The 24,516-nt window shown below is 39.9% G+C and overlaps 1 protein-coding gene across 3 annotated transcripts; it reads left to right on the forward strand.

Moving 5' to 3' along the window:
• The first annotated feature begins 536 nt into the window (after positions 1–536).
• On the forward strand, positions 537–24,303 carry kitb (KIT proto-oncogene, receptor tyrosine kinase b). 3 transcript variants are annotated; one of them, XM_026304359.1, is made up of 22 exons: positions 537–720; positions 3,502–3,777; positions 3,863–4,144; positions 5,882–6,021; positions 6,461–6,629; positions 8,150–8,209; positions 8,306–8,339; positions 8,427–8,542; positions 8,696–8,810; positions 15,657–15,844; positions 16,377–16,483; positions 17,191–17,317; positions 17,451–17,555; positions 18,659–18,814; positions 19,789–19,927; positions 20,043–20,107; positions 20,226–20,308; positions 21,238–21,360; positions 21,450–21,561; positions 21,813–21,912; positions 22,078–22,183; positions 22,866–24,303. In XM_026304359.1, exons 1-22 carry the CDS (start codon positions 666–668, stop codon positions 23,007–23,009), a joined length of 2,802 nt encoding a protein of 933 aa, XP_026160144.1. In that variant the 5' UTR covers positions 537–665; the 3' UTR covers positions 23,010–24,303. The 3 variants fall into 3 exon arrangements, with proteins under 3 accessions (XP_026160144.1, XP_026160142.1, XP_026160143.1); XM_026304357.1 differs by having other exon boundaries at positions 8,150–8,339; XM_026304358.1 differs by having other exon boundaries at positions 8,150–8,339; positions 18,659–18,769.
• The last annotated feature ends 213 nt before the right edge of the window (positions 24,304–24,516 follow it).

Below are 24,516 nucleotides of genomic sequence, written 5' to 3' on the forward strand. Positions count from 1 at the left end.
TGAAATCTAGTTAGCGAGTGTGAAGTTACCAAATGCTTGGTCCACCACCACTTTATGACCGTATACCAACTCCTACCAGCGTTCAGCGTTGATTAAATCTGGGGAAAGCAAGAGCACTGAGATAATGTTGATTACAGCTGGGAAATGTGAAACTATGATGTGTATCACAAGGACAAACCGGCCCAGAACAGGAGCTGTGGGAAGAGGTCAGTCACCGTCATAACACTTTATTTTAGTGTCTGGGATAAATATTTATGGTGATCTTAATAGACAGACCAAAACATACTTTTACGAGCCATTCTTTTGTCAGCTTTTCTTATATTTTCTCCTCTTGACGCAAGAATCTGTGGAGATGGCTCGTTTTCTCGGGTAATAACAGGCTCATCACCTTGGCCAGCCTCCAGCCAATGCGGGACAGAAAGGAGTGGCAGGGATCCAGAGCAGGGAGGAGAAGCGCAGCGCTGTGTCTTTAAGGTCCAGTGAAATTCATCACGGAGACGCAGCACAGAGGATCATTGTGTTTGTGCGCTCAGACGGTGGAGGGACCTGCTCTGCGTTATTACGGTGGATGGGATCCGCTGTGGCTTTTTTTACGCACAGGAGCACTGTTCGCGCACAAAACCCATGGAGTAGAGAAACCTGAAAGGCTTCGGAACCGCGGAACCATGAGGTGCCAGTGGGTTGTTTTTGCCTCATATTTCATTTTACTGCCACTGACAAGTAAGAAACACCCCGGTCTTACAGAAATTATTCTAACGCTGCGTAAACCGTGTTTAAGTGAGTCATGGCGCCGCCGTGTGTTCAACAATGGCTTATGAGGTTATCTCTTTATGGAACAATAGTTTCATACATTCATATATTTAACTGTTATATCTGGGTGATACAGGTGTAAAAATGCGGAGAAAATCAGTTTATTTTTGCGCATGTTTAGTGAAGAGCACACGCTATTTAAAACGGTTGCATTAATGGTGCAGCCTGCACAAGTTTGCAGATCATATCATGTGTTTGCATAACTACAGCGTGTCGACGTATAAATGAGATGGTTGGATCGTTTCTCCCAGCAGGCAACAGGTGCTTGTGTTTATGTGTGTGTGTGCACATGTTTTTCATATATTGTGAGGACCTGTTTACACAATGACATGTGGGGACACTTTGCGGGGACCAAATCCAGGTCTGCAGCAGGTACATCACTGATTCTTGAAGAGACGACTTAAGGTTAGGGTTAGGCAGGTACTGGTTAGGGTTAGGCAGGTACTGGTTCAGGTTAGACAGTTACTGGTTCAGTTTAGGCAGTTACTCGTTCAGGTTAGGCACGTACTGGTTAAGGTTAGGGTTAGGCAGGTACTGGTTAAGGTTAGGGTTAGACAGGTACTGGTTCAGGTTAGGGCAAGTCTCATAGAAATGAATGTAAGTCAATGTCATGTCCCCACGAGGCATAAAAGTCTGTCTGTGTGTGTGCGTGTTGGTATTACTTCTATTGTGGGGACCGAAGCCTGTTTACACACTCACATTGTGGGGACTCGCCTTATAAGTCTTTCAGGTTGGTTATATTTTCTGTTGACATTTTATCTTGGGGTGAGGGTCAGGGTTAGGCAAGTATTGGTTATGGTCAAGATTAGGATAAACCTCCAGGTAATGAATGTAAGTCAATGCAAATTCCCCATGAGGAATAAAAAAAAAATGTGTGTGTGTTGTCCAATGTTTGAGGATGATTCATTAATTATCCCACCAAAATAAAGGGGATTAGTTTGTGTGTCTTAGCATGGCAGCAGAAGGAACAAAGAGACAGAAGACATATATTTTAAGGCTACACACCCTGAAGCACACTGACAAATTTGACTGCTGAGATCTTTGTGTTTAGTCATAAAACAGCCTCAGGTCTTGTGTGAAACCTTTTTCTTAGTCAAATGACACCCAGTCTCTGCAAGAGAGAGCCTGTTTGTTTCCTCACGCCTCTACTTCTTGCTCTCTCAGCCCTGACAGGCCTGAAGGCATAACAGTCACATGAAAATCCTGTTCTTGAACTGGTGCCCATTATATGGAAAACTGCAAAAAAATGAATGTAAAATAGACAGGGATTAAAGTGAGATGAAACTGTTAGTTTATTTACTCGTTTTAAGAGAATACATTTTGGGGCCTGTAATGCATGATTACTCAGCGGGTAGACAGCTCATGATTATTGATTGTTCAATTGAGCCATGGTGGTTAGATAGCACTCTCTCTTAAGGGACTGTGCCAATCATACCATCCTATTTAACCATAACATAAGGTACTCTGTTCTGTTTTATTCTGTTTGATACTCTGTAAAACTGAAGTGGTTAACTGATGAATTGGTTAGACAATTTATTTATTCATGTTTTTCAAGCACAAATTCCAAACACAGCTTCATTTCCAGGATATGCTGCCTTTTTATCTGCTGTGATCAGCATTTAAATTAACAGCTTAATCAGCCAAATAATTGTAATACTAATCACAAATACAAATCATCTCTAGTTGATGCCTTGACACTTTGTTCTGTCCTAATTTTGCTCTTTTCATTTATATCTGCTTATTTCTGTTATTCTTAGAGCTGTTGACACAGAACCTGTCAAGATTTTGGACACATCTTCTCATTCAGTCGTTTTTCTTAGTTTACATTAATACCAAAGACATTGAAGCTATAAAATAGCACATATGTAAAAAGGCATTGAACAAAGCTAAATATGTTTCCTGTTGTAGATTCCTAAAAGCAGCCACTGCTGTGCACATTCTTCACAATATCTTAACCAGTGTCATGAAGTAATTACCTGGAATTGTTTTCAATAAACAGGTGCATTGTCAAAGGTTAAGTGGTTGCATTTTTTACCTGTTTGTGTTTTTTGACCATTAGCCAGTGTTACTATACAGGACTCAGGTATCATGTTGGATGATATTACTGCTGCTGTACAAACCATATTAGAGAAAAACAAAAAAGCCTCAGAAATCACCAGTTCACCACTGTTGGTGAATTATTCAAAATTTAAACAACACTTAACCAGCAGGGCTGCGATAACATTTTGCAGCAATAAACCATCCCATCTGGTTATGTACGACATGGGACCATTATTTTTCAACACAACCATGACCAAAAACACACCTTCAGATTATGTAAGAGCCATTTACCAGGAGCGTGATGGAGTGTGGTGTCAGATGATTGCAGCATGAAGGAAAAGTAGCTACCAAGTGCTGGTTATATGTGGGAACTTTAAGACTGACTTTAAGACAAGTGAGAGAATTTCAAACCTGTTACCAAAGCAAACAGTAGCTCTTTTGACTTTTTATATAATTCCATAAGTGTAATTCATAATTTTGTTGTGTTCACTATTAACCAACAGAGCAGAACCAACCACTGAATAATAAAGCATGTCCAGATTTTTGACTGGTACTGTCAAAGCTCAGTGTCAGTTTCTGGCCACTGAGCTAAACCCAAATCACAGCCTTCAAAAACAGCATCCATACATCCTCTGCCATCCTCTGTTTCAGTGTGGTGTGAGCCAGTCATTTCCCCCAGTGGGCCTCACATAGTTGTTCCCAAGAGGGGGAAGCTGGAGCTGCGTTGCCATGACAATGCCACGACGTCTGGCGCCCGGGCCAGGTTGAGGTGGCAGCGGGAGAGGGCTCGCAGGCTGGAGGGAGAGATGGAGGAGGACGGAGTGGCTTATGTCAAGGTGTCGTCAGTGCAGGCCTACCACATGGGTCTTTACTTGTGTGTCAACAACAGCACACTAGAACACAGCTCCATCTATGTTTACGTGAAAGGTGGGTTCGTAGTGAGGCTAGAGGTACGTGATGGCATGTGTGTGTCCATCAAATAACATCTGCTGATCTACATTCGCCTCCTCAGACCCCCAGAACATCTTCCAGCGCACCATGGTTAATGTCATCCTGGTGCGTGCAGGTGAGGACTGCAACATCCCCTGTATTGTGACTGACCCTGAGGTCACACTGCTGGCTTTGGAGACCTGTGATGGACGACCTTTGCCCTCCATGAGTTACCACAGCAACCTCCAGCGTGGCATCATAATCCGCAGCGTGAGAAAGGAGTACGAGGGCTGTTACATATGTGTGGGAGAGCTTGATGGCATCAAAGTGATGTCAATTCCATACACTGTGGATGTACGACTTGGTAAGTAAGAGGACAAGTGATATTTACATATTTGTGTTTGCAAAAACTATAGCTCATGTTGCTTAGAGGGTTTCATACAGTGTTTGTTTTTTCAGGTATAGCTTTTCTAGATGCATCTTTGTCTGCAAATATGCTCACGATGACAGTGCTAACATGCTATAATGATATACTTTTTTGTGATTTTTAGTGTTTAACTATTATTAGTAACCACAAAATACAGTTAATGCTGATGGGAACTTTGTTAACTTTGCAGGTAGTTAATCACCAACCCGGTTTTGATCTTCTGGTGGCCACCAGTGTTAATTTTGACAGCAGATTTTAATTTAGTTTTAGTCATAGTCTTTTGACTAAAATGCAATTTTAGTTTTAGTCATATTTTAGTCATCTGCTTTGTTTTAGTTTTAGTCTAGTTTTAGTCGACTAAATAGAATAAGATTTTAGTCGACTAAAATCTATTGGGTTTAATTTAAGTGTAATTTAGTAAAACTATTGTAATATACAAAATATTCTAAATTAAAATTAAATGAAAAACAAGTTTCATTAAATATATATGGAATATGGCCTTTCCATAAAAGACCAAAAATTAGATATGCATCGTTTATAACTTGCATATGACATTCTTCATTCTTTAAAGCAAAAGTGCAACTCCAAAATATTTAAAAGAAAAACTGTATTTAGCAGTAATGCCATTGCATCAAAGATGAAACTGACCCATATATCTTCTCTTTGTTTTCTCCCAGCTGTTTCCATTTCATTATAGTTTAAGTCAGACAGAAACCCAGTGTAGGCTATGATGATGTCGTGGACTCGCGTATCCCGCGTCACTAGGTGGATCAGTTACTTCTTAAATGTGCGTGTGCGTCTAAGAAGATTGATTCTGATTGGATCTTTTCTAAAAACGTCCCTCACTCACATTTTCGTCTCGTTTTTATTAGTCAACGAAAATGTCAATATATTTTTATTTAGTTTTCGTCGTCATCACTTAATATTTATTTAGTTAACTTCTCATTTTCGTCAGTGAAAACTTGTCGTTGACGAAAATTATAACGAAAATACTTCGTCAACGAAATTAACACTGGTGGCCACAGAGGTAAATGTCATGGGAATCAGTCAGTAGAAATAAAATTTTGTCTGCAAGTTTGAGAGATTCCAGTATGGCAGTGGGCTGACTGACCAACAGACAGACTGCTTGCAAGGCTAAAAATCGACGTAAGATACCATAATGCTTCTTGGCAAACATCAGTGGTAGCAACAACAATGAAAAAAGCCTCCAACTATCCACACTGCAGATGGCAAAAGAGGTTTCACTTATAGTTTTTCTTATGGGGTATATTAAAATTACATGTACTGTAAAAGCAATTTAAGATTACTTTTTGTTCTGCTGTGCCTCAGCATTTTCAGTCTGGGCTGAGTAGAAGGAAAGCTACAGAGAGACTAGCTGGGAGGACTAATGGCATAATGTCCTTTTGACTGATGGAGAGAGGGAGTGAAAAATGAGACATGAGGGAGGAGCAGAGGGATTACAGTCCCATACTGAACAAAGCTTTGTAACAGTGCATGGCCATGTTTGGAGAAAATATTATTATACCAGCCTTTGTCAAACAGACATTGAAGTGACATCAGCAGACTTTTATCGTAGGAAATGAATCATCTGTTTTATGTGTTTCTATGCAAATATTGGGTGATTGTGAATAGTTGAGAGTGTAAACATGTTTTTGCATGTGTTTCCTGATCCAGTTCCAGAGGTGCCTCCAGTGATCACGCTGTCGCAGAAAGGCACTGTTATCCTGAGGAAAGGAGAGCAGTTTGAGCTCACCTGTAGCTCCACCAATGTCAACCCAGACTTCAGTCTCAAGTGGGACTTTCCTTCAACAGCGGTAGGATTGTTAAAGAGACTCCATCTACTCTGTCTCTGAGTGGCTAACTGTTCACCCTAACCAGTGCAATAAACAGCCAAATATTTAAACTCACATTTAATAATTTTGAGAAAATTGGGACTATTCAGTGCCATAAAGCACAATTTACATTCCAGATATAATAGACTTTACACATAATTGAAGATAAATTCATCTAAATTCCTAAAGGTTTTGAAACAGTTGGGGACATGAAATTTACTGAAAATATGACTGGAACAGTTTTGAACTCAATGACCTTAGTGTTTCTAAGCCATGGATTAAGCGCAGATGCGTAAAATCAATATTAAAATACTGTGAGAAAAGTCTGCGTTAAAACATGATATCATACAGAACACTGGCTCCGTGTGATATTGCACATGTGGATATAGCACCACTCACCTTTGACCCTAATGCCTTGTAGCATCCTGATAAATCCCAGGCCTCACACATCCTGTCTGGCTCCCATGGCTACCAACGTGCCACCTCGCTCTTGATCACAGCTGTAAACCAATCAGACTCCGGCACCTACTGCTGCTACGCCCACAACGAGAGAGGCACCAGTGCCACAGCGCTGCAACTCGACATTCACAGTGAGCATTGGACAATTTGTGTGCAAGTCCATGTCTCCCTAGAGCAGTGGTTCTCAAACTTTTCCTGCCATTCCCCACTTAAGGCCGAGCATAAAGTTTCAAGCCCCACTTCACCCCAAAAATGACAATGAAATTTATTTCAAACTTAAAATGTTTTAAAATTAAAATTTATTCAAAATAACTTCTAAATAAATAATACAGAGTTCAAAATAAATAAAATGAAAGTGCAATTGTGTAATTACTTCGAAGTCAAGTGGTTTATTGACGAGATTGGGGTGCGTTGTTTCTAAGTGTCTTTTTAATTTGTTCGGTCTCATGCTGTCTGCTGCCAACGGTTTAATACACACAACACACATGGGTCTCTCCTCTGCCCCCACCAGCCCCACTGTGAATCCAAGACCCAGGTCGGCTTCATCGTATTTTCGTTTTGGCTGGTTTTTTTTTGCTTGATTTACCTTACTGTCTGTCGTGTTTTTGTCTGCTGACGTGGAGTCGCCTGCTCTTTTAGGGGTCCGTATAACAAATGTATCCATTGTTATGCCCACTAGTGGGGTGCGCCCCACAGTTTGAGAATCACTGCCCTAGAGGCAACACAGGCAGACAAATCAGACATTTTGGATTTGGTTCCATGTTCATTTACAGTATATTCTTGTGATCATCATTTTCATGATGTGTGCATTCATAATGTATGATATTGACAATGACATATACAGAGATCAATATGTAACAAATAAGATGAGTGCATTAGGGTTGGCCCTGTTCAGAGTCATATTATGTAAACACCTCCATATTTCCACACCATCCCATAATCCCCTTTAGCTAATGTACCATTCACACCAGCCTCTGTTCCATCCATCCCAAAGTGGGTAAAAATAAATCATTTTAACATAGATAACATATTAGCATATAGCATATTCAAACTTCATTCACAACATTAATGACATTTGACTCGACTCCTCTGAGGCACCTCCAACCAAAATTTCTTCTTTGTACTCACAACACTGAACTAATAGGCAACCACAGACACCAGTATTTACTCATTTTTTGATGACTTATCAATTCTTATATCCTCTATATACCATGCAAATTAGTAGGTGGAAACATCTGTAATAATCCAGAGTGTTATTAAAAGACATGACAGTACAAACAGGCAGCAGGAAAATGTTCCATATGCTGTACAGCTTTGCCATTGGCCAAAAAAGAGCATGTCTCTCAGTGTAAATAATAGTAAACACATGAATCTTGGGTTTGTTGGTTGCATACTCTTTTCTATTTGTGGCTTCTTTCCAGATCCAACACTCAACAACTACTTTGTTCTTATTTGCTTAAATACTTTCAGACATGATAGAAAAGGTTCAAGAACATTGTCATACAGCATTGTAGGAAATGTAAACAACCACTAACCCTGTGAAAGTAGCCCTGTTAGAACTTACTTAAGCCTATTTGTATGTAAATTGACTGCAGTGTAAAGTACACAGTTAGACCTTTCCTTTAACCTGTAACCTTTTCCTCTTCTCCAGATCAGGGGTTTATTACCATCATCGGACATCCAGGTCCAGTCCAGGCAGATGTCAAAGAGGGTGAGAGCCTGAGCCTTAGAGTAGAATTTGAGTCCTATCCTGCACCCAGGTTCCTGTCTTGGTCTTACTACGGAAAACGTCTCCTCAACACCACAGAACACGTCATCACAATTCATCACCACAAATACAGGTACAGTAAGAGGTACACCGTGCCAGAGATATTCCACTGCTGTACACCTGATGTAACACTCATACTCTGAAATCTGTGTTTCATCAGATACATCAGTGAGCTGAGACTAGTGAGGGTTCTTGGCACAGAGGGAGGGATTTATAAGTTTTCAGCCAGTCATGAGGATGCATCTGTAAATCATTCGTTCTACGTGTATGTCAGCAGTAAGTACATATATATATATATATATATATATATATATATATATATATATATATATATATACAGCTCTTGAGTTAGTTGTTAATAGGGAGATCTTAATATATCTTATCTTAGAATATGTTAAACATGTTTTCAATCACCTCTTTCCCTACAAGGTAAACCTGTTATCATTGCCCAAGAAGGACCGGTCGACGGACAAGTGCGGTGCATTGCTGCAGGTCACCCAGTCCCCAAAATCAGCTGGTACTTTTGTGAATTACCCCACACAAGGTATGGCTAAAATACATTACACTGAAAAATGAAAAGTGTGTTGCTTTGTTTGCTCTATTTGAACACCAACGTTTTCTTTGTTGTTCCACCAGCAGTTTGCTGATTGTTTGAAATATGGAAAGACCACCTGCCATAACTTACAAATTATTAGTGAGCTGGTAAAAATATTAAAAGGAGAGGCCAGGGAAGTTACACCACGTAATAACTACTTCTGCAAGTGGGCAAGATGCTAAAAACAACTAGAAAAGGTAATTTCGGAAGAAATTATGTGGGAGAGCTGATACACTGTCAAAAATACGAGTATTTTAAAGTCAAAAAAGTGGATGAAAGAAAAAAGTGGTAAGGAAGCAAAGAAGTTGACAAAGTTGAAGAAGTTGAAAGAAAAGGAAGGAAAATGAAGTTGAAAGTAAAGAAAAAAGGCAAGAAGTAAGCATGAGAAGAGGGGCACTGAAGAAAAAGACACAAAGAAGAAAGTACAGGATGAATAAGAAAGGGTTGAAAGGGAATGAAAGTAAGAAAGAAAGGTGAGGAAAGACAGAACTAGGAATATAAAGAAACTAAAATAATCAGGGGATAAAGGAGATAAAGGAGATGAACATGTCCTGCCTAGAGAAGAAGCAAGGCTGACATCAGAAATGTGCTCCAGTGGTGCCTAAAGCAATTTGCCAGGAGCCAAGTTCTTGGTAAGGAGTGAAAGAAGTATGAAAAAATAATAAAATGATGTGCATTGCTAAAAAGGTTGGAAGGGAAAGAATGTGCTGGAAAAGAGCACATATCAGTATTTCTTTGCTTTTATTTTGAAGCCATGTCATAAAAAGGCTTTTATTTTGAAAAGGCATCGTGCTGCAGGAGACTCATGTGACCTTGAGGTAAGATCTGAAATTTAATTCTGAATATTTATTATACTGTGTAGTAACTTCCTATAAATAACTGTAGACTTTTATTGTGAAAGACCAGACATGGTCTTCTTGGAGAAGAAATCATGCCTGAACCTGTATGCCAGTAGCCACTGTCCATTTTAAGCTCATGTTATTGTTTCTTGGTTTTTATTTTGAAAGAATGCAATGAAAAGTCTTTTATTTTGAAAGTAAAGAGTGCTGCAGGAGACTCACGTGATCTTAGATTACAATCTTAATTTTATTTTGAATATTCATTGTACTTTTCAAAGGTGTAACAATGTTGTACAATTAACTGTAGACTTTTATTTTGAAAGTCCAAACATGGCCTGCTGGGAGAAAACACTATGCCTGACATTTAAAACATCCTAAGTTAGTGCCTAATGCTGTATACCAAGAGCCAAAGTCCATTTTAAGCTCATGTTAGTGTTTGTTGGCTTTTATTTTGAAAAAAGGCTATAAAAAGGCTTTTATTATGAAAGGACAACATGCTGCAGGAGATTCACATGATCTTAGATTACAATCTTAATTTTATTTTGAATATTCATTATACTTTACAAAGGTAAAACTTCTTACAAATAACTAGACTTTTATTGTGAAAGGCGAGTCCATGGCTGATGTTGAAAACATCCTAAGTCAAGTGTCTAAAGCTGTATGCCAATAGCCAAAGTCCATTTTAAGCTCATTGAATTATTTCTTGTTGTCACATCCTGCTTGGAGAAAAACATGGCTGACACTGAGAATAGACCCCATGTGTAACAGCAGTGGATATTAGGCAGCCAGTCAGTCTAATTACCAACGAGTCAAAGTCAAAGTCAAAGAAGCTTTATTGTCACTTCAACCATATATAGCACACGCCGTACAAAGTGAAGCGAAACAACGTTCCTCCTAGACCGGAGGTGCTACACAGAACGCAGACAAGTGCAGTGACGCAGACAGACATAAAGCTATGACAGAAACTAAAATTAAACTAAAAAAAAAAAAAAAAAAAAAAAATTAAACTATACTTAAGGTGCATTTTAAGAACTTAAACAACAGAAGTGCACAGGAAGACAGGGCAGGACAAGACAGTGCAGACAACATATAGGCCGACTTTGTGCAAAGAAAAGCAGTGAATGTGCCACAGTCATGGTAAGTGGTAGACAATGTGCAAAGAACAATATGTGCGTCATTGCAGATATTAAATTGACAAGTGTAAACAGGGTTAATATAAATATAAATATAAATGTAAAGTGGCATGTGCGTGTGTGTGTGTGTGTCCAGTTCAGCTCAGTTCTTTGTTGAGATGCCTGATTGCTTGAGGGAAGAAACTGTAACAGTCTGGATGTGCGGGTCCGAATGCTTCAGTGCCTCTTTCCAGATGGCAGAAGGGTGAAGAGTGTGTGTGAGGGGTGCGTAGAATCACCCGCAATGCTGTTAGCTTTGCGGATGCAGCGTGTGGAGTAAATGTCTGTGATAGAGGGAAGAGAGACTCCGATGATCTTCTCTGCTGTCCTTACTATACGCTGAAGGGTCTTGCGGTCCGAGATGGTGCAATTCCCAAACCAGGAAGTGATGCAGCTGCTCAGGATGCTCTCGATGGTCCCTCTGTAGAAGGTGGACAGGATGGACGGTGGAAGATGAGCCTTCCTCAGGAAGTAGAGACGCTGCTGGGCTTTCCTGGTGATGGAGCTGGTGTTGAGTGACCAGGTGAGATCCTCCGCCAGGTGAACACCAAGGAATTTAGTGCTCTTGACGATCTCCACGATGGACCCGTCGATGTTCAGTGGAGAATGGTCACTCCTTGTTCTTCTGAAATCAACAACCATCTCTTTGGTCTTGTCGATGTTCAGAGACAGGTTATTAACTTTGCACAGGCTGCTAGTTGTTGCACCTCGTCTCTATATGCTGACTCATTGTTCTTGCTGTTGAGACCCACCACGGTCGTGTCATCGGCGAACTTGATGATATGATTAGAGCTGTGCTTTGTTACACAGTCATGAGTCAGCAGAGTGAACAGCAGTGGACTGAGCACACAGGCCTGGGGAGCTCCAGTGTTTAATGTGGTGGTGCAAGAGAGACTGTTCCCGACTGACTGAGGTCTTCCAATCAGGAAATCCAGGATCCAGTTGCAGAGGGAGGTGTTGATGCCTAGCAGACTCAGCTTCTTGATCAGGTGCTGAGGAATGATCGTGTTGAATGCTGAACTGAAGTCAATGAACAGCATTCGTAGGTAAGTGTCTTTATTGTCCAGGTGTGTGAGGGCCAGATGGAGGGTTGTGCTGATGGCATCGTCTGTGGAGCGATTTGGACGATACGCAAACTGCATGAGGTCAAGTGCAGGTGGCAGCAGGTTCTTGATGTGCCTCATGACGAGCCTCTCGAAGCACTTCATGATGATGGGTGTGAGTGCGACGGGACGGTAGTCATTGAGACAGGACACTGGAGACTTCTTTGGCACGGGGATGATGGTGGTTGACTTTAGGCACGTTGGGACGACGGCACTGCTCAGGGAGGTATTGAAGATGTCTGTGAAGACATCCGCTAGCTGTTCTGCACACTCCCTGAGCACTCTGCCAGGAATGTTGTCTGGTCCAGAAGCTTTCCGTGGGTTGACTCTGCATAGAGATTTCCTCACGTTAGCCGTGGTGAGACAGAGCTCCTCGTCCTCTGGAGAAGGGATGGTCTCCCTCGCTCCCTCCCTCGCTGTCACATTGTTACGTGCCTCAAACCGGGCGTAGAAGCTGTTCAGCACATCTGGAAGGGAGGCATCACTGTCACAGGCAGGTGGTGCTGGCCTGTAGTTGGTGATGGATTGGATGCCTTGCCACATGCGCCGAGTGTCGCCGCTGCACTGGAAGTGGCCGTGTGATTCTCTGGGAGTGTGCGCACTTTGCCTCTTTAATGGCTCGAGACAGTTTAGCCCTTGCTGTTCTTAGGGCATCCTTGTCTCCAGCTGTGAAGGCAGAGTCTCTGGATCTTAGCAGCGCGCACACCTTTGCGGTCATCCACGGCTTCTGGTTGGAGAGTATGGTGAAGGACTTGGAGACGGTCACGTCATCGATGCATTTCGCGATGTAGCCGGACACTGATGCCGTGTATTCCTCCAAGTCAATAGAGTCGCCGTTGGTTGCAGCCTCCCTAAACATGTCCCAGTCAGTGCATTCAAAACAGTCCTGAAGAGCAGAGATGGCTCCCGACAGGCAGCTGTTGTCTCTGCTATTGCTTTGTATTGAGCTGTTGCTATGGTGACCTAAGCCCAGAGTGGGAGGGGGAGTGACAGTGACACAGCACTTTACACACGCAGAATGCAGAAGCAGAAAATGTCACCTCACAAAATGGAGGGATACAGAAAAACTATAAGACCTATCAAAACAATTCTTTCACTAACAGTGCCAGGAGGCTTCAACGAAGATACTGATCCATTTTTTGTGAAGATACTCCCAAAAATGAAGGATTGCTGGTGAGTTAGAAACAGCCTTCATTTCTGTTTTTCACCAGAATTCCTAGAACTGTTTTATAATGGGTGTGAATGAGAGATTGAGCAGTCACTCTCTGTGGTTTTGGCCACCTGGTGGAAAAACCGGAGGTCCTATCAGAGTGAGAGCATTACCTGAAAGAAAACAAAAATCTCTACTACTTTAATATATAAATTGTTTATAAAGCTGAAAGTTAACACCAGAAGAGAAGAAAAAAAGTTGAAGAGCAAAAGCTAGAGTGGATAATGTCATCAGTGACATCACCCACTCTAAGCCTCTGCAATACACACCAATGGAGAAGTTGAAAAATGACCAAAAGCAGCTTAAAATCATGAAAAAAAACTGCCAGAAATCAAAAAGTATAGAAGATATCAAGAAGCTGACTTACAGAATAAAAGTTTAAAGGGTCTAGACCGGTTTAAAGTTTAAATGACGTTTCTAGCCCAAAGTATGACGATTTGGTAAGCTCAAATAAAGAGGAAAGTTTCATGGAAGATGAAAGTTTTCTCCATTGTAAAAAAAAGTTGAATACAAGAAAAAGTATAAAAGATCAAAAGAAAAAAGTAATAGCAGAAACGTCCTCTGAAAGATACACGTTTTAAAGTTTGAAGAAGATAGCAACCAAAGAAAAGGGCAAAATAATAATAAAAATAATAAAGAGCGAAGATAACATAAGTGATAAGAACCAGTTAAACTAAACGTTGAAACTCTGTCATTAATGTGATCATTATGCAGTAATTTATCACAATAATTAGTGGGAGAGCTAATTATCACTAATTATTGTGATAATTACATTACTGCATAATCATCACATTAATGACAGAGTTGCAACTCTTCAACGTTTAGTTTATCTGCTTCTCAATATTTCTTAAGTTTTGTAATATAAACAATAAAACATGGAAATAAAAATGTATGGTGCATTTGAACGTAGCTGTCTGGTTTCATGCTGCTCATACTAAAATCTGTCACGATTCGGGGGTTAATAGTTATTATATGCCCACACTGGTACTCAGAGATAAAAGAAAACTTTATTCAAAAATCAAGGAGGAATCAAAAAAACAGGGCAAGAACGAAGGCTATGGTTTAACTACACCTAAAACTAGGGGACAATGGCACATGAACAAGAAGGGTCGAGACATGAGGGTCTGATTCACATGCACAGTAGGGGACGCAACAGACTACAAGAAACAAGGACATGAATAAAAGGAACAAAACATGAAAGCTTGGGTCACACACGCACTCGGGGACACACCAGACTATAGGGAAACAAGGACAAGAGCAAAAGGAACTAACATAAAAGTCTGGGTCACACACATACTCGGGAACTCACCAGACCACAAGGTAACATGGACATGAGGACAAGGCATGAAGGTCTGGGTCACACACTCACTCGGGGACTCACCAGACCACAAGGTAACATGAACAAGAACTCTACAAGGACAAGACACATCCACTCAGACACAGGGAAACATGAACACAAGACAAGGGGAAGGGGTTCAGGAAAAACACACTCAAGGGAAAAAGACTTCTTAACTTAACATAATAGAAACGAGGAAGTCCATGAACAAAAAAATCCAAGAGGGAAATCCAGGCGTGGGAGAACAAAAGCAAAAACAAACTTGAAGCCTCTTGGCATCAAAATGGCAGTTCTTGGCAGTTCTAGTCAGTTGTGGACAGCTCAAGACAGTGTTGGGCAGACGACCTAGCAACTAGACTGTGAATGAACAAAGGTATATAAAGGGGAAAAAACAAAAACGAGGCATAAGTGAAAACAATTAACTAATTGGGTCAAAGTAAAAAGACACAGAACAGACTAAAAACAGATCCTGCATGATCCTTCAAAATAAATGTCCAGAACAGGAAACTCAAAAATACGGATCATGACAAAAATCTGCAACTGAACAGCAGTGAAGAGCATTTTACTCCCAGTAATTTCAAGCATGAGTGATCCTCTGTTGTTTTGTCTGACAGCTCATCTGAGAGCAGGATATGTTCATCGGAGTTGAAAAAGTTGGTTTAGTATCATATCATATCCTGGTTATCTTTCAAACAAGCCAAACGTTTTTACTGTTGGTTAACACAATATGAGCAATCGAGATATTTTCACCAGTGATCAAATTGGCATTTGATTTTTTTTTTTTTTTTATTTGATAGAACGCACATCTGTCTCTAGATTTATTGATTGGTTTATTGACAAAATAAACTGATTAGTTATTTAGAAAGACTGGCAAAAGAGAAGAACATTAAACTAACTAGCCAGAGATGATAACGACACTGCAGAAACTGAGAAGATAAAAGTGTGAAGGAACAGAAAAAAATTCACCAACACAGAAATAAAAGCAAAGTGTGACAGAAAAGATTTGACTGGAAGCTTTGCCAGGAGTTAAGGACTATACACATATACTGGAGTCCAGTGTCAGTACAAATAAAGGAAAAGGTTGTGAAGTAAACTAAGATGTTGATCTTCACTAACTTTATTACCCCTCAAACAGGTGCTCACATCTGCCCAACGCCACCCAATGGGAGACTGCCGAGGTTGCCATGGTGACTGAGTCTGCCTTTGGTAAGAGTGAAGTGGAGAGTCGACTGAACGTCAGCAAGGAGCACACACACTACCACACCCTGGAGTGTGTGGCGAGTATGGAGGGAGAGGAGGCGTACACACTGTTCTCCATCAGTGGTATGGTACTGTCCAACACACACACACACACACGTTTTTTTGGTTCCTCATGGAGAATTTTACTCAGATTCAGTTCCTCGCCCTAACCTTAACCATAAGTACTACCTGCCTAACCCTGACCATAACCATAAATTTCAGTGATTTACATGTGTGTAAATCACACACACACACACACACACACACACACACACACACACACACACACACACACACACACACACACGGAGCCTGTCCACACCACAAAACATTGTATTCCTAGAAACAGAGATACACAAACCAACTGAGCTTGTCACTACAAAGACCAGGTGTGGAGTAACTCGGTCCAGATTGAATAAGATTAGTTTATGCTGACTGTGCAGGCAGGGATTATATGTGGTCGACTTGCTAATGCTTGTCACACAAACACACAACTGCTGCAGTTGTCTATTACAGTGCTGGAAGAAGACAATGTGTGTGCAACAACCACTAAAATATCGTTTATACTTCAGTGTGAGATGTGACTGTGGGTTTGTTGGTGTATGTTTCCTCTCAGAGCGTGTAGTGCCCCATAAACTCTTCACTCCTCTTCTAACTGGCATGGTGGCTACTGGCATCTTACTCAGCCTTGTTCTAGTGGTGCTGCTTTATAAGTACATGCAGGTAAGAAAGGAAAAAAATCATAAACACCACATCTTTTTAATAATTTTAATATTAGTGACAGTTGGCTCATAAGTCGCACGCATCTACAGTGTGGCCATCAATCCCATTGAAATTCATGAAATAACTTCAGAATTTATAGGCATCAATGCTAAATGAAGTTCATCGAGCACCAATGATGTGTAGTTTCAAAATAAAGAGCTGGCAAAGGGCCCACGTTCATTTACTAATGACTCATGCCTCTTTCTTGTTTGGAGTATGTTAAAGTTAGAAGCATGATGTTGATATCAAGACTAGTTTCCATGCTGCATTTGGTAACGATATAGCAGTGAAAGTATGCCCTTTTAATCAATATGAATGTGTCCTAATGAATCTGAATTGAATCAATCAGCCATTCACAGGTAGTTAAAGGCTTTTTTCACACTCCAATCACGCTTTGAGCCATTAATTTACCCCCACAGCATGCTAATCGTATTGCACTCAGATGAGTCAGACTCCTTGAGAACTAGTTTATGAATCCACAGTGAGATCATCAAGGAATATTCTAGACAGAGACTGACAACTAAAGTGCACTGAGTAATCGAAACATGAATAGCAGAGTGATGAGAAAAAAAAAACAAAAGATATGAGCTGCAGTATACAATCTTCTAGACACACAAAGTATCACAGAATTGCAAGAAACCGATCTAGATTTACTTTTTCTTCAACAGAAACCCAAGTTCCAAATCCAGTGGAAAGTCATTGAGAGTATCCATGACAACAGCTACATCTATATTGACCCCACCCAGCTGCCGTATGACTCCAAATGGGAATTTTCTCGACAGAAGCTACGCTTCGGTATGTGAGTTCTCATGTTTGCATAGCTATGTATGTTTAAAGCAGATCTACAGGCATAGTAGTGTGTTTTTGCGTTGCATTATTGCGTTCTGTATTTGAACAGTGATAAAGGAGTGATGTGTGTGTCTCACAGGTAAAACTCTGGGCTCTGGGGCTTTTGGAAAGGTAGTAAGGGCCACAGCATATGGACTCTGCTCTGCAGATACTGTTACAACCGTCGCTGTTAAGATGCTCAAATGTAAGTTTGTTTATCTGCCTTTTTTATCTGTCTGTCTCTGTGTAGAGTAACACAGCATGTTCTCTGCAGTCTTAGAGGCCTGGTTCTAAATGGTATAGTGTTTTGTGGATTTTCCTGTGTAGAGCACTTTGTACCTCGACTTATTCTTAAAACTATAACACTGCTGGATGACAAACTTGTTCCATTCAAATGAATGAGAGTTACTGCTGGTTGGAACAAAGCATATACCACTAGACTGAACCACTTAACTATGCATATAACAAAAGAAAACCAAACAGTAAAATGCTACATAGATGCATCAGTATTAATAGTAATACATCAACCACAGGTACTTTACTACTGATACATTAAGTCCAGCTTGTTGAAAACATGTTTTATATTTAAGTAGCGCTGATAAGGTGTATAAAAAACTGCAAGTCAGTCAGTCAGTGTGGGTCCAACAGCCACAAGGCAGATTGTATTTACAATGTTAGACTAAAAGTATCTGCAGGGGTGAGGCTTCAGCCTACAGCTGGGGTGGAGGAGGCAAAATATTAGTGAAAAAGAAACTCAGGATTAAAGCAGAAAAACAGCCATCTGCACAACAGAAAACACCTAATACAAAGACAACACAGCCAATAATCACAGACAACGTCACCTCCACCACACCAGGTATTTCTATACAAGGCCTACACCAGCTGCAGAATATTTATACAGAAACATATAAAAACAAGTTCAAATCTATATGAAACTAACAGCAACCTGCCTGTCAGGAAACAGTGTTGTTAGTAAATATACTTAAATATTTACAACTGTTTGCATTTAAAATTAAAATGCCACCACAACTTGATAATCTGGACTGATAGGACCATTTGGAACAAAACAAAACATTAGGCTCAATACGACTGACTTTTAAAAGGTTAAAATTGTTTGACTCACTAGAAACAACCATGTGCATAGGCCTGCTCACAGGAAGAGGAAGAAAGTCTGTGCACCTCTGACCTTTAAAGACTGGGTCACATGACATGATCACATGACCATTTCTATCCCTGCCACATTTTGTAAATGAACCTCGACCAAAGCAAAGGGTGTAAGTGTGTAAAGTTATGATGATGTCATCCCAGCCAATGCCCATTCCTCGGAGAAGGAGGCGCTGATGTCGGAGCTGAAGGTGCTCAGTTACCTTGGAAACCACGTCAACATCGTCAACCTGCTCGGAGCCTGCACCGTCGGAGGTGAGAGGAGCAGCTTGGACACCAAGTCCAGGTGGCTCAGTAGATGTAAGAGATTTATCGTGGAATTTGGATTTGGTTGTAAAAATAATGAGTTTGCATTATAGCATTATTATTCCAATTGTTTTACTTATTTTTTATAATGGTTTGTGTTGTTCTAATGGAAATGAGCAGTGTTTGATTCTGTTGTGTGGAAATGGTTTAGACACTAAAAGTGAGGACTCATGGATTCATGAATAGTTTTTATTTATGAATTCACTTCATACAATTTGTAGTCAGTAGAAAAACACTAAATCAAATCAGTATTTGGTGTGACCACACTTCACTTTTAAACCGGTGCTAGTTTTTCTTATTACAATTATCCATAGCCTTTCAGGTTACTCAGGTTGTTCCAAATATTTTGGAACATTTTACTATAGTTTGTGCCACAGTTTCTTCAGTCTCTTGACTCCATGATGTTGAAATCAGGGTTTTGTGGGGGTCACACCACCTGTTGCAGAACACCTTGTTATTATTCTTGTCTCTGAATATAGTTCTTTATGGATGGATAAGAACCTCAACATCTAAAATGCTTAAAACATTTGCACAGTGTTGTTTATCTTCATGTGATGACGTATTGCTTTGCCCGGACAATATTGGCTTTTTATTAAAAACCAGATATTGATCAGTGAAGAATTGATCAGCTCTAACATGAAGACGTGATTCAGTTTGACTGGGACAAATTTACTGTGTAGTTGATCAATATTATCTATCTGTTTACCCCTTAACATTGATTAAATGCAGCATTGTGCAAGTACAGTATGCATGAATATGTTCTTATGCATGAAAAATCCTAATTTGAAATTTGGTTCAATATTATTTCTTTGAACAGTATACTGATATCGGCCTATAACATGCGTTACTTCAATATATCACTGTCCTGCCTTGTTTCTCTATTAGAGCTGTTGGCATTTTTCATTGTTTTATTCATTTGGTCTACAAACCAGTGAGTGAGGTTTCTTTTTATATTTGCATCCTGCCAGGCCCAATTTTGGTGATCACAGAGTACTGTTGCTATGGCGACCTCCTCAACTTCCTGCGAAGGAAAAGAGAGTCCTTCTTAAACTCCCAAGTCGGTGATGGTTACTATCGCAACGTCTTGAACCAAACTGAGCCTACAAGGTGTGTGTGTGTGTGTGTGTGCATTAAAATAACATGCAATATGATAAAAACTACAATTAAAAAATGGCTTCCTATACAGAATATAGGACATTTATACTGTGTAATTGTACATTAGAGAGGTGACTGGGACAGGATATATGCCCATGCGCCCCCCTGAGAAAGAAAGGCCTCCCCATTCAGGTAGAAAACTTCTTACTCTACATTTACCATCATGCATTTCATCAGTATAGTAATGTGTCTTTAAAGTATTGTTGCATTTACTAAAGCTAGCAGTGTAATCCTTATCCCGATGACATAGATGAGCTATCGCTGGATGCTGAAGATCTCCTCAGCTTCTCCTACCAGGTGGCCAAAGGAATGGAGTACATTACTTCCAAGAATGTAAGAATGTTTACAGACACAGTTAATTTTTATTGATCAGTTATAGCACGGTTATATAAAAAAAAAATCTTGTTTTTTTTGTGTTTTTAACTGACTTCCTCTAACTACATTTGCTCCTTTTATTAAATTATACACTATTTATTCTTTTAGATAGACTGTAATTATGGATAAGCTTTTATTCCTTGGCCCAGCATTCTTCAATGTAGTTTTCTTTTGTTCAGTGACAGGCAAAGAGTGGCCTTTGTCTTTACTTCAATATTTAACATCAAAGCTTCAAATATCAATATATAATATAAACGACAATGCAAATCACATGTAACTACCAATATTCCCTAATTAAATCTAATACTGATGTTGGCGTGAAGAGAAACATGCTGTTGTGCCCTGTTCTCTGCCATTTGAACAGCACAAGCTGGATTAAAGCCTAATAAATTTACAAGATGACTAATACAAATAATAATATAATCCAATTACATTTGTGTGGAACAAAAATCACAGATTTATTTCACTGACCTTTTTAAAACAACAGCATTATATAAATAACAGCTATTATGTTCAGCTATAAAGAAAGCAGGTCAGTGCATGCATCAATTATACCTCTAGTCTCAAAGTGTAAATATGTATAAATCCATTTCATTCTTAAATGAATTCAATAAATTACAAACAAAACAAACTCAACACATTCAGGCCTGCTCCTGTAAAATATTAGTTCTGATTTATTTAAGTTCATGTTCTTGGTCTTAAATGTTGTTTATGTATTTTCTCTTTTGTACTGCATAGTTTTTTGTTTCTAACAAGTTTAATGCTACACATCTTCATTTTTACATATGTGATTCATCTCTGTGCTCATTCACTGCAGAAACCAGTAACAATGTCAATATTAATTTCCTTATTTATGTTTGCCTGTGTGTGGTTGTATGTGTGTGAAGTGTATCCACAGGGATCTCGCAGCCAGAAATGTTCTGCTGACTCACGGCAGGGTGGCGAAGATCTGTGACTTTGGGTTGGCACGAGACATCACCAGAGACGCCAGCTATGTGCTCCGAGGCAACGTGAGTCTGCCTGTCGCTCTTTTCTCTTCATCCTTCCTTCCATCCCGTTTTCTTTTCCTGCCCTGTGATTATGACTCTGCCTCCTGCAGGCCCGTCTGCCCGTCAAGTGGATGTCTCCAGAGAGTATTTTTGATTGCGTCTACACCTTTGAGAGTGACGTGTGGTCCTACGGCATCCTGCTCTGGGAAATCTTCTCTCTGGGTAACATTTCCAGTTAGAGTTGCACTTTTCATCTGTTTCATAACATCTGAGTCATTATTATCATCCATTTGCACTGAATGGGGCCAAGTAACGACATCACTTAGTGGAGTGTATGGTGCAAAATCATATTGATTGTGTTTCATAATGCAGCTCTAGAAACCAGCATTATCATATGAACCCATGATCATTTTCCTCCAAAACTGAGAAAAAGCTTATTATTATTGTGTGAATATTTTATATCTGTGTTACAGGTCACAGCCCATACCCTGGGATCCAGGTGGGATCAGCATTTTATAGGATGATTCAAGACGGCCACAGGATGAGCAGGCCCGAGTTTGCACCGATTGAGATGTAAGTGTGTGTGTGTGTGTGAGAGAGACTGGGGGGTGTATTGAAATATTACAAATAGGGCTGCAAGTTATAATGATTTTCATTATCTTTTAAGCTTTGTGTTGTATTTAGTAGAAGCCATCACATTCTCAAATGCTGAAAATAATCCCAGTTTCGTCCTTGCAGGTATGATATGATGCTGTCTTGCTGGAACCATGACCCTTTGAAAAGGCCTTCATTTAGAAAACTGGTGGAAAGGACTGAACTACTGCTGTCAGAAAATACCAAGAATGTAGGTAGATGAAACAATGAAAGGGCTCACTTGTAACAACATGTACTGAATAGCATCTGCAGATAGTTGTATAGTGTGGTTTGTGTGGTTCTATAGGAGCTTCATTGAGTTTAAAAAAAGACTTGAAGCTTTTGAAAAGAAAGCCTGTGTTACAAACCAGGAGCACAGAGGTGGCTTAAATTACAGTAAGAGAAATACTATCTCCATATGTGAACCATTATTTAATCAAATTAAGAAAACTGTGATAATCATTGAGTCAGGAGACGTATGCCAGGAAAGCTGCAAGATTGCTAAAACATGAAAAATCTCAAAAACAGACAAGTAAATATAGATGAAAAATGATTATGAAAAGATGTAAGATCATGTTGAAAAACCGACAAAATGGCTAAAAAAAAAGACACAACCACAGGAAAACACAGATGAAAAGTCACATGGTTGCTCCTACAAATGTAGGCGATATAAGGGCCTTTGATATGTCTGTGCCCAATTTCTCATGATCCCCTCATGAGGTTAAAGCCACAAGCTCACATTTCTAGGCAGAATGTCTTTTTTAATTTATGCATAACTGCACATATGACATTGGGATTTTATTTGTCACAGTTCACCATTAGAGTCAGAACTATGACTTTTATTTTTTAATCTAAAAGCAGCTTTTTCGAAACTTTTGTGTGTTACTCCTCAGGTGTACCTGACACTAAGCAATGCTGCAGGTCCTCCAGAACAACAGAGGGCGCCATCACGAAGGCTAAGCTCTGTCTGCAGCACAACAGCCCCCACCCAGCCTTTACTGCAGAGTACACCGGATGTCTTCCTGGACTATGTCTGACACACATACACACTAACGCAAACACACACATGCACATACACAATGCACCAGAATATACAACCCCTATCTCCCTGATCGTTCTCTGCACAAACTAGAGCCATATATATTCTGTAAACTACTAACAACACATTGTTTTAAACTAACACTCAAATGCTGGCCTTCCTGCATCACACACGGAGACACACACACACACACAAACACACACTGTATATATATATATATTTATATATATACAAGCCTGCATTGAGCTCTCGTTATTGGCCTCTATCTAATCTTTCCATTGGCATATTGATTGATCTCAAGAGTAGGTATTTCAGGTGCACGTCTATATAAAGCAGACTCCAACACTAGCTGCCCATCAGACACATCAGCAGCAGGACTCCTGGCTCACATTCAGTCTTAGATTACATCTTAAAATGCTTTGGGAAAACACACTACATCTATGAGCGAGTGCCCGACCTTGGGAGATGATATAGGACTAAGTAAACAGAGTTGGTGCTGTGACGAGAAGACCACAACATGTCCTTGTGTCAGATTTGTCTACATTTTTAAAGAAACAATGCAACATTTAGGGAAAAACACTTTTGGGCTTTGTTGCTGGGAATTATGAGAGACCAGTCTAATGTCTTTGTTAAATATGGACCTAGAGCCAGATTAGTAACACCAATTAATTAATTAATTAATTAATTAATTAATTAAGTGCACCTATCAATACCTCTAAGTAACATGTTAGATGTATTTTTAATTTTACATTACTGCTTCAACATGTTAATTAGTGAGCTTGTGTGGACAGGTGGACTTTGTTACCTGTGGAGAGAGCCAGGCTGTAACAGTTAACTGTTTGCTGGCCACAGCTTCATATTTAAGGGACAGATGCACGCGTAAAATCTTTTTGATTTTATCTCTCAGCAAAATACAAATAAAAGTGTATCCCAAACTATTCCTTTAAAAATCTATCACTGACTGCGAGAGTCACTAGATTAGCAGATAAGATGTTGTCAGCAAGCCTGCCTTAAAACTAACAAAAGATACCTTCTGATAAGACGCCTGAAGTCTCTTTAACAAATATAACAAATGAGCCATAGCAAGGTGGCATGCAAGCGGTAACACCTAAAGAAAAAACAAAGCCATAAGTTACAGAAAAACTCATTCCCACCTGTGTCTTGGAGTTTTCAATACTGTGACTTATAAAAGACTAACTGGTGTATTGTAGTTATGTGTTTTAGGGAATAGCTTTAGTCTCTAGCAAAGCCACTGTGGCTGAATGTGTCCTCTTTTCACTTCGTTTACTGTATGTCCACCATGTATGCAATGTAAATACAATAGAGATGTGCCTTTAGTTTTTTTTTTTTTTTTTTTTGATACTGTTTGGTTGTGACGCCGTTGCTGTATGAGGAGAGGGAGGCCAGGGGAGAGCTTCTGTATGCTAGTTTTGAGGTTCTTGCAGTTTTGATACAGTTTGGTTGACTTGTAATAAAGTACCTGTGATGGTAGAAACAACTGTTGT

The sequence above is a fragment of the Mastacembelus armatus genome, chromosome 1, assembly GCF_900324485.2.
Source record: "Mastacembelus armatus chromosome 1, fMasArm1.2, whole genome shotgun sequence".
NCBI classification, from domain to species: domain Eukaryota; kingdom Metazoa; phylum Chordata; class Actinopteri; order Synbranchiformes; family Mastacembelidae; genus Mastacembelus; species Mastacembelus armatus.